Raw genomic sequence first — 11,223 nt, forward strand, 5'->3', positions numbered from 1 at the left:
GACTGTCTGAGCCACTCAGCTACATTATGCCATTACATGACCCTAGCTGGACTCTTGAGTATTATATTGACTTGGCCCTGCAACTGAACGGCTCAGCTTTTACTGTGGGTTTGGTGGACGAGGAGCCCCGCAACCCCACAGTGCCTGCCAAGGCTGAGCCTGAGGATCTGCACGACATGCCTGAGCTTCTTCACGTCACGTCTGCCGATCCAGAGACTGTTCACGTCACGTCTGCCGATCCAGAGACTGTTCACGTCACGTCTGCCGATCCAGTGTCTCCGGACAAGATGGCCTCCGCCACACTGTCTGTTCCTGTCCCTGAGCCGGTGCCTGCTCCAGCCTATGACCCCGTAGCTGCCCCCAAGAAAATTTGGGGGGGGGGCAGTAGGTCCTGCGATGGGACCATGAAGGCCGCGCCGCCATGGTCTCCCGAAGGGTCTTCTCCGCCGTGGTCTCCTGAAGGGTCTTCTCCGCCGTGGTCTCCTGAAGGGTCTTCTCCGCCGTGGTCTCCTGAAGGGTCTTCTCCGCCGTGGTCTCCTGAAGGGTCTTCTCCGCCGTGGTCTCCCGAAGGGTCTTCTCCGCCGTGGTCTCCCGAAGGGTCTTCTCCGCCGTGGTCTCCTGAAGGGTCTTCGGTAACCCATAATATTCCCCCAAATCGCGTATCTGACACCACAAACACACATTAAACTGCATTATCTCAGTGAACGAGACAAATCACAGCAGTAGCGGACTCGGTCCGGATCAGAGAGAGTCACAATTGATCCGTCCATCATCTCACATGATTAAATGCACATGTGTCAGTCATAAGGCATGATTGACAGCTGTCAAGCGAAATACACACATGTGTGTAAGTGTTAAACGAACCTCTTCGCTTTTCAGAACCTCTTTAAACTCCCGTTTGATCCGCTGGACCGCGATGTTGGCCATGCTGTTCATACACCACCACCAACAACACACACACACACACACCTCTCTCTCTCTCTCTCTCTCTCTCTCTCTCTCTCTCCTCATTTGCAGCTGTATACAATAAAAATGTGCAAAAGTGCAATAACAGGTATTTTTGATGTGCCTTGGCTACATGAATATGGTAATGATTCCATATCAAAGTACCAGTATTGACTCCTGATACCAGTAATAACCACAGCAGCTTTTGCACGACCTTCAGCTTTTGTCCTACACTTCATTCAGAGTGAGTGTGAGCGAATGTTGTGTCTCTATATCAGAGTAAGAAGTTTTAGTTTTAAGGTGCTTTATTGCCATGACAAATGTTTTTACATTCGTATTTCCAAAGCATTTAGAAAGTAGTGCAAAACAACATAAAAACTGTGTAATGGACAAATACAAAATTAAATAATAAAATTAATTTAAGTAAATAAGATCATAAGAATTATGCACTTCATCCTTCAACTGCTTTTTGTTTCGATTATTGGTTCAAAATAGCAGCTTCCAGCCTTACATAAACATTTGAAATACATTTTGAAATAAATACATTAAATAAATACATTTATGTGTGTGTGTGTGTGTGTGTGTGTGTGTGTGTGTGTGTGTGTTTATCTAGTTAATTCATCAGAAGTTCACCCAAGGCTGCTTGGAGAGATAGCCTAATAGGGCAAAAAAAAAGATTTGAATGTCAAAACATCTTCTATATGGAAAAGTCGACTCATTGTCAGTCATTGTTGTGCTTCAAGTTCATCATGCTATGAAGTTGCTTTATTTTGCAACTTCGTTGTGCTTTAACGTATAGCCGACCTTGAACATCTGTCAGTGAGTCTGCTGTCACAGAAGACGAAGTTGGTTCATTTCTAACCTGCTCAAATCACTGTACATTTTTATTGTGATTACACCTAAATATATTCATGTTTGTATTTTCTTATTTCTTAGGCTCCACTTTTGACTATTCTTGTGTTAGACTGTCTGTGTGTAACTTCTTATGTGCACATCATGGACACACCCTGACAAAACAAGGCCTTGGACACACTTATACACACACACACACACGGGAACTCATGACACACACTTGCATTTAAACATCTGACCTCTCTTACTTGATATTATATTTCTTAATATGCCATTATATGGTAGAGATTGATCTTTGAGGACTATGATTGCAAAGACAAAAATACTGAGGAAGAACAGCACTTTTTTGCAGAAGTTCTATTCTATATCTATATATCTATATACACACATATATATATATTATAGAAGTTATATTCTAGCTTTTTTGTCAAATTAAAACATAATGTTGGAAGTTGCATTTTCAAACTGTTGCTAAAACAACTCATTTGCTCCATAGACATTCATGTTTCGAGAACACATTGGCATATTGTGTCCCCTTTTATTTACATGAAACGCTGAATACACTATTTTCCTAATTCATATATGAAGCCCACATGAGTATTGCTATTGTCTATTTAGTTGATTAATACATAAAACACACAAAAACAACATATCGCTTGCATTGAGCATACACTTTTATTGCTTCAAAATCAAAGCAAACAAAGCATGTAGAAAAGCTTGAAGTCATGAACGCAATTTCAACATTTTTATTTAAAAGGACAACGGATGTCAAATTATTGTTCTTTTTTTATGTGGAATTTTTTCTGATGGGAATATGCTGGTCGCCATATTTTAAGAAAGATCCACATGAATGCATTAAAGTTGTGGATATGCAAAGCGTTTTTAACCCCTTGTCTACATCACGCGTCTGATCTTCATGGTGATGGACTTCAGAGATCTCCAGCTTTTCTTCCAGTAGTACCAGTTGGCCGAAGTATTTATATCCACAGTATCTTTCCCCCACAAATACTGACCAGTGGGGTTTGTGTAATAACAAGAGTTGTACCAAAACCCTCCTGATTTGCTTATAGCACAGGAGGCACTATTCTTATTGTCTTGGTCTTTGTCAAAGGTGGAGAACTTCATTCCATTGTGGTAACTCAAAGAGTCACCTGCAAAAAGGAGAAACTTTCATTACAGACACACTTTTATTTATCTTTTCATTCATCTAAAATAAAATTAAATAAAATTACAAGTCCCCCTGTAGTCAATAATTGTATCCCTTAAAACTCATCTTTGATCACCAAAATGACATATTTAAACGTTTTTTCTTGAATTTTTTTTTCTTCGTGCCTTTAAATATCTTGAATGTAACTCGACACCCTTGCCTCATTTAGTATGCGCGGTTCTATGAATATGCAAATGAGCCCCGCCTCCACTCACTCGTTGACGATCACACGTTGATCTGATTGGTTGTGACGTCAGAAACACCAGCGATTTCAAACCGTAAAAATACTTAGCAATGGTGTTGACTTATGAGTTTGCACATGGTTTGTCTTAAAGCGTATTAAAAACACCACATAGACATATAAACAACATTAAAACTTTATTTCACCACAGGGGGACTTTAAAAAAAAACACGTTAGTTTAAACACGGTTTAAAGCATTTTCATCCTCCTTAATTAAACAGTCCAACTTGTGTAGATTCATCATTAGGGTCACACAAGTGAAAACCTGAAAACATTTGTGGATATTTTACCTGCTCCTCCATTTACGAAGCCGCTGATACGCAGTTTGTACCCATCAGCCTCAGAATCCACAGAGAAGGACTCGTACACAGCGTAAGACGTTGACCCATCAAAATCCTCCAAATCTACTCTGAGTTTATACTGATTCCTGCGTGTCAGCAGGTGAATAAACTCTAAACCTGTGGAAAACATGAAATGAAACCGGTTTAGCAGGCTAACTCAAAGAAATGTCCACATAAATCTGCATTCATAGGCTGTGGTCCAGATTAGGGAAGGTTTACTCGTCAACGATAGCCTAGAAAAGTTTATACTCTCTATTTTTTTGCGTTCGGACGGATCCGCTGAAATGACAAAAACGGTGTATTCACAAACTCACGTTTCTTTTTTTAGTTTAGTGTCGCTTTTAAAAAACGTGCACTTTGAAATCCATTTCTTTCTTCCTTATTACCAAAACCCTGTTTATAACTGTCCCATGACCTGAAGAAATTCACCTCGCCGTCCATTCGCCTGAGAATCACCTGAAACATTCATAAATCAGTCATCGGTTTTACATCATTCATCTTTTAAGGGTGTAAAGCATTAAAAAAGTTTTTTATTTTTAAAGTTCGCAGGCTTTCTTTAGCAACAAATGTCAATTTTGTTGTGTGATTCCTAAGCCGCCAAATGCATGACAGTCTTTTATGAACTATTTCACACTTAGAGACTGTATAAGTAAAATAAAAGAGCACAAATAAAAGCACTAGGTGACAATAGTATATATTATTATAAAATATGCAAATACCGTCCAGTGGCCTCTTTCATGATGTCCGGTGGGGACCATCTGACAGTAGACCTGCACCGGTCCATCTATTGAGGAGACGGTGTAAACGCCACTTTCAGTTTTCCCACTCGAATAAATATCAGAGCAGTCAGTGGCAGAGCATTCAGTTTTGGACACTTCAGTCGCCATCAACACTGCAAACAGCGCAGACAAACACAGCAACACCTGAGAGAGAGACACACAACTCAAGATCTGCTGTCGGACTGAATCTGACATTCTTACACACTAAAACTCACACTCATGTTTGCGGAGTTGCTTCAGAGGTCCAGCTCAGAGGATAGGTGGGATTTGCACCTGAAATGCAGTTCAGACAATTAAAATCACCTTGAACGTGAACACATATTCAGTCATTTCCTGAAGAATAAAACGTATATTTTGTTGAGATCTGCATCGTTTTCAAAATGACCAGTAATAAAACTCACCGTATGGGCTGAGAATCTTGTGAATGTTCAGACAGACGAGAGATGTGTCTTTAAATATCTCTCCAATCGTCAGGATCCTCCTCTGTATCTGACACATTTACACACAAAAAAACACTAAAGCTTTTACCTTCAAATCTTTATTGGACAGTCATGGGTTAGATGCCATAAATGGAGTTTTTAGTTTTTAGCCCTTTTTTGGCAACCTGCTTTATCATCTTCAAAAGAAGTCAAAAGAGGAATTTATTTAATCTGAAAGTGATGATAAAGTAATTGATTGCAACAGACCCCTTAAGAAAAACAGGTAAGAAAACCCTTAGTCATAATTTGTAATTTCTTAAAGCTTAAAGGGTTTGTTCCCTTAGTGTATAAGTGCATAGTGTATAAGAGTATAGTGTACAAGTGTATAGTGTATAAGTGCATAGTGTATAAGAGTATAGTGTACAAGTGCATAGTGTACAAGTGTATAGTGTATAAGTATATTAGTGAATAGTGTATAAGTGTATAAGTGCATAGTGTACAAGTGCATAGTGTATGTGTATAAGTGAATAGTGTATAAGTGAATAGTGTATAAGTGCATAGTGTATAAGTGTATAAGTGAATAGTGTATAAGTGAATAGTGTATAAGTGCATAGTGTATAAGTGTATAAGTGAATAGTGTATAAGTGAATAGTGTATAAGTGAATAGTGTATAAGTGCATAGTGTATAAGTGAATAGTGTATAAGTGAATAGTGTATAAGTGCATAGTGTATAAGTGAATAGTGTATAAGTGTATAAGTGAATAGTGTATAAGTGCATAGTGTATAAGTGTATAAGTGAATAGTGTATAAGTGCATAGTGTATAAGTGTATAAGTGCATAGTGTATAAGTGAATAGTGTATAAGTGAATAGTGTATAAGTGCATAGTGTATAAGTGCATAGTGTATAAGTGTATAAGTGAATAGTGTATAAGTGAATAGTGTATAAGTGTATAAGTGAATAGTGTATAAGTGAATAGTGTATAAGTGCATAGTGTATAAGTGAATAGTGTATAAGTGAATAGTGTATAAGTGAATAGTGTATAAGTGCATAGTGTATAAGTGCATAGTGTATAAGTGAATAGTGTATAAGTGCATAGTGTATAAGTGAATAGTGTATAAGTGTATAAGTGAATAGTGTATAAGTGAATAGTGTATAAGTGCATAGTGTATAAGTGCATAGTGTATAAGTGAATAGTGTACAAGTGCATAGTGTATAAGTGAATAGTGTATAAGTGAATAGTGTATAAGTGAATAGTGTATAAGTGTATAAGTGAATAGTGTATAAGTGAATAGTGTATAAGTGTATAAGTGAATAGTGTATAAGTGAATAGTGTATAAGTGAATAGTGTATAAGTGCATAGTGTATAAGTGAATAGTGTATAAGTGAATAGTGTATAAGTGCATAGTGTATAAGTGAATAGTGTATAAGTGAATAGTGTATAAGTGTATAAGTGAATAGTGTATAAGTGCATAGTGTATAAGTGAATAGTGTATAAGTGCATAGTGTATAAGTGCATAGTGTATAAGTGCATAGTGTATAAGTGCATAGTGTATAAGTGAATAGTGTATAAGTGCATAGTGTATAAGTGCATAGTGTATAAGTGAATAGTGTATAAGTGTATAAGTGAATAGTGTATAAGTGAATAGTGTATAAGTGAATAGTGTATAAGTGTATAAGTGAATAGTGTATAAGTGAATAGTGTATAAGTGCATAGTGTATAAGTGAATAGTGTATAAGTGTATAAGTGAATAGTGTATAAGTGAATAGTGTATAAGTGCATAGTGTATAAGTGAATAGTGTATAAGTGCATAGTGTATAAGTGCATAGTGTATAAGTGAATAGTGTATAAGTGAATAGTGTATAAGTGCATAGTGTATAAGTGCATAGTGTATAAGTGAATAGTGTATAAGTGCATAGTGTATAAGTGCATAGTGTATAAGTGAATAGTGTATAAGTGTATAAGTGAATAGTGTATAAGTGAATAGTGTATAAGTGCATAGTGTATAAGTGAATAGTGTTTTTACCTTCAAATCTTTATTGGACAGTCATGGGTTAGATGCCATAAATGGAGTTTTTAGTTTTTAGCCCTTTTTTGGCAACCTGCTTTATCATCTTCAAAAGAAGTCAAAAGAGGAATTTATTTAATCTGAAAGTGATGATAAAGTAATTGATTGCAACAGACCCCTTAAGAAAAACAGGTAAGAAAACCCTTAGTCATAAATTGTAATTTCTTAAAGCTTAAAGGGTTTGTTCCCTTAGTGTATAAGTGCATAGTGTATAAGAGTATAGTGTACAAGTGTATAGTGTATAAGTGCATAGTGTATAAGAGTATAGTGTACAAGTGCATAGTGTACAAGTGTATAGTGTATAAGTATATTAGTGAATAGTGTATAAGTGTATAAGTGCATAGTGTACAAGTGCATAGTGTATGTGTATAAGTGAATAGTGTATAAGTGAATAGTGTATAAGTGTATAAGTGAATAGTGTATAAGTGAATAGTGTATAAGTGAATAGTGTATAAGTGCATAGTGTATAAGTGCATAGTGTATAAGTGCATAAGTGAATAGTGTATAAGTGTATAAGTGAATAGTGTATAAGTGCATAGTGTATAAGTGAATAGTGTATAAGTGTATAAGTGAATAGTGTATAAGTGTATAAGTGTATAAGTGAATAGTGTATAAGTGCATAAGTGCATAAGTGAATAGTGTATAAGTGTATAAGTGAATAGTGTATAAGTGCATAGTGTATAAGTGCATAGTGTATAAGTGAATAGTGTATAAGTGTATAAGTGAATAGTGTATAAGTGCATAAGTGAATAGTGTATACGTGTATAAGTGAATAGTGTATAAGTGCATAGTGTATAAGTGCATAGTGTATAAGTGAATAGTGTATAAGTGTATAAGTGAATAGTGTATAAGTGCATAGTGTATAAGTGCATAGTGTATAAGTGTATAAGTGAATAGTGTATAAGTGAATAGTGTATAAGTGCATAGTGTATAAGTGCATAGTGTATAAGTGTATAAGTGCATAGTGTATAAGTGAATAGTGTATAAGTGCATAGTGTATAAGTGCATAGTGTATAAGTGCATAGTGTATAAGTGAATAGTGTATAAGTGAATAGTGTACAAGTGCATAGTGTATAAGTGTATAAGTGAATAGTGTATAAGTGAATAGTGTATAAGTGAATAGTGTATAAGTGCATAGTGTATAAGTGCATAGTGTATAAGTGAATAGTGTATAAGTGAATAGTGTACAAGTGCATAGTGTATAAGTGCATAGTGTACAAGTGCATAGTGTATAAGTGTATAGTGTATAAGTGAATAGTGTATAAGTGAATAGTGTTTAAGTGTTTTCAGACTATCAGGCTGCTGTGAGAACTGCGAAGTAAAATTATTTCTCCAGTGTCATTGCACAGAAATAATGCCCCTACAGCCCTGTTCGGAACGATTAATAGACTTCTAAAACCAATTGGCTGTTCTGCTTTGACTCCCTCGTTGGAAACGTGAAATGTTTCAGACATTTTTTATGGAAAAAGTGTAGAAGATTAGATCTCGTCTTCCTATATTGCTGGTTGAGACTGTGTTGTTGACAGCTAGTGTCAAGAGTTCTGACCTCTTTGACCGGGTGTCAGTGGCGCAAGTTAAAGGCACACTGTGGAAGAATTTTGTTTTTGTCAAACAGCGACCCCTAGAGTCGCTGTGTAATACTTGCACTGTCGTAAATACCCACCAAAACCCCGGGGGAGCTTCACATATCCTTTTTCCTCAGCGCCGTCAACAGATAGAGCGTTAACTGTACGTACACACCGCCGCCGACTTGAGCTGCAAAGAAGCTCTGGCCGCCCTGTCAAGGACGCTTGTCAAAAAGTACGGGGAAGCTTGACGCTTGGCCGCTCTGAATAGCGAGTGCGCGCGCGCGGCCAGGGCTCGCATTTGGCGCTTGGCGGGTGTTAATTTCGGACCCTGATTGCAGGTAAAGCACAAGTAAATAGCCTATAGTCTAGGCCTACTGTATAATTTAATTTGTGTTTTTTGATTGTAATGTAAACATTACAAAATGCCAGATGACATCAATAAAGTTAAAAGTAGGCTATGTCGCATTATTTCATAACATTGGCCGTTATGATGTTATTAGACATGATTATTGCAATTTATCATAATAGTTTGCAAATTGTGATCGTTTACACTATTTACAACCTCTAGGCTTATTTATGTCCTGATAATTATGTGAGATCATACACATTTGTATCTAAAATCGTATAAGCCACTAATAATACACAAATATAGCCTTCATGTACACGTGTAAAAGGACAAACAAACTGAAGTCGACTGATAACGGCAGTATGTTGTGACTTATATCAGTTTTGTTACACGATTTCCCGACTTCGCAGTACATATTACATAATATATTCACTTTTATGCCGATGTTTAGGCTATGTTTTATTTTCAGTCATCATTTTCATCGCCAATAGAAAAATCTTCTTTGATCCTCGTCCGACCTTTCAGTTTATCACTCTCCCTTTTCCTCCTCCGACAAAACCTTTGGCTTCTTGGGCTTCGCTGCTGCTTCGGCCATGACAAAACATACGCACGAAAACAAACGCTGGTTGGTCTCTCACGTCCGAATTGGTGGGGGAAGTGACGTATGCCATAAAGCAGTCGAATTTTGTAGTTCTTTTTGTGCTCTGGTTACTACCCGAACCCCGAAGTTACATAGTGCCAGTAAAAGCGATACAGACCCCGTCAGGCTATGGCAGACGTGTCATTCAACCTATTGTAAGTCGATGTACCATCACAAGGGTCTTGGAAATATATTATGAAGGTTGAAAAGTTACACGGTGTGGCTTTAAGGACATCATTGTTTGAAGCCTACATCTGAGGATTGTAATGTGACTCCTTTACGCCTTCTCAAGGAATTGGTGGATGTTGTTGGGCCGAGTATTGCCTCTATTATTAACAGCAGTCTTCATAATGGGACAGTTCCAACGGCCCTCAAGCAAGCGGATATTCAGCCGCTTCTTAAAAAGCCCATTTGAATTAAAGAATTACCGGCCCATCTCAAAACTTCCATGCCTATCAAACGTTTTAGAGAAGGTGGTTTATGTCATTTTTAAGTAAACATGAGCTCTTAGATAAATTTCAGTCCAGTTTTAGGGCAGGTTATAGTACAGAGTCTGCACTCTTGAGAGTTGTTAATGACCTTGGTTTAATCTGAGATGCAGGTAATGCTGCAGCTCTGGTTTTATTGGACTTGAGTGCGGCTTTTGATAGAATAGACCATGTGATTCTCATAAAGCGGTTATCCCAATTGGTTGGAATACGTGGGACAGTTTTAAAGTGGTTCAAGTCTTATCTTACTGATAGAGCATTCTCAGTGAAGTATGGTCACTTTGTTTCAACAACAGTGCCTGTCACTTGTGGGGTTCCTCAGGGTTCTGTTATTGGCCCAATTTTATTTTATTAGTACATGTTGTCCCTGAGTTTGTTTTTTTTTAAAATATGTCTTACCATTTGTACGCCGACGATACACAAATTGATCTCCCTTTGAAATCAGGAGAGGATTGTGGTCTAACTCACTGTTGGCACGTCTGGAGGAGGTTAAGAGCTGGATGACCCATAATTTGGTTCAGTTAAACCAAAGTAAAACTGAGATTATGCTTTTTGGCCCTGCCAGAGGATGCTTCGATATTGAAACATATTTTGGCAGACTATTGCCATGACCAAGTAAAAAATGTAGGTGTTGTGTTTGACCCAGAGCTAAAATGTGATGAGCAGATTAAGTCGTGATTAAGAGTTGCTTTGTTCCAGATTAGGACTATTGCACGTTTAAAGCCTATTCTGTTGAGAAAAGATTTAATTGCGAATTGGCCATTACTATTACAGACGACCAACGGCCTTGCAGAAAGGTATGTGTGCAGACATTTAAAAGCGGAATAAAGAAACTTGCACACTTAACAATGGACTTGGAAGATAAGATCTCTGTTTTCCTAATGCAGTGTCGCACTACTCCAAACTGAACTACAGGCCAATCGCCAGCAGATCTTTTTCTTAAAGGGACACTTCACCGATTAGCATTAAGCTTTGTATCAGTAGAAACCCGGTGGTATTTTCGAATGACTGTGGGACGAGACATTTCTGTATTGTGTGTCTGGAAAAAATGTGATGTACTGTATGCTTGCATGTTTTGAGATAGTTGAGATTCCGTAGCTATAGTGCTGGGAATGCTGGGAAATGTTCGGGGGTACGTGTTTTTGCGCAGATTAAAAATACAGAGTAAAGTCAGAGAATGTCTAATAAGGGGAGAACTTCCACTCTCAGTAAACTTCCGGCTTCTGAACTGGTTGCAGTTCCACTCTGGCTCCACATGAGGGCGCTCACAGGACGAGTGCAGTTCCACTCTGGCTCCACATGAGGGCGCTCACAGGACGAGTGCAGAATG

The 11,223-nt window shown here is 37.6% G+C and overlaps 1 protein-coding gene across 1 annotated transcript; it reads right to left on the reverse strand.

Moving 5' to 3' along the window:
* Positions 1-2,453: 2,453 nt before the first annotated feature.
* LOC311095280 (microfibril-associated glycoprotein 4-like) lies at positions 2,454-4,904 on the reverse strand. Its single transcript, XM_084133751.1, has 6 exons — positions 4,767-4,904; positions 4,581-4,638; positions 4,306-4,509; positions 3,943-4,042; positions 3,536-3,703; positions 2,454-2,948 (listed from the first exon to the last, which is right to left on the reverse strand). Exons 2-6 carry the CDS (start codon positions 4,584-4,586, stop codon positions 2,692-2,694), a joined length of 735 nt encoding a protein of 244 aa, XP_083989877.1. The 5' UTR covers positions 4,587-4,638; positions 4,767-4,904; the 3' UTR covers positions 2,454-2,691.
* Between the last annotated feature and the right edge of the window lie 6,319 nt (positions 4,905-11,223).

Source organism: Abramis brama (assembly GCF_963993115.1).
Source record: "Abramis brama genome assembly, chromosome: 13".
In the NCBI taxonomy this organism is placed as follows: Eukaryota; Metazoa; Chordata; class Actinopteri; order Cypriniformes; family Leuciscidae; genus Abramis; species Abramis brama.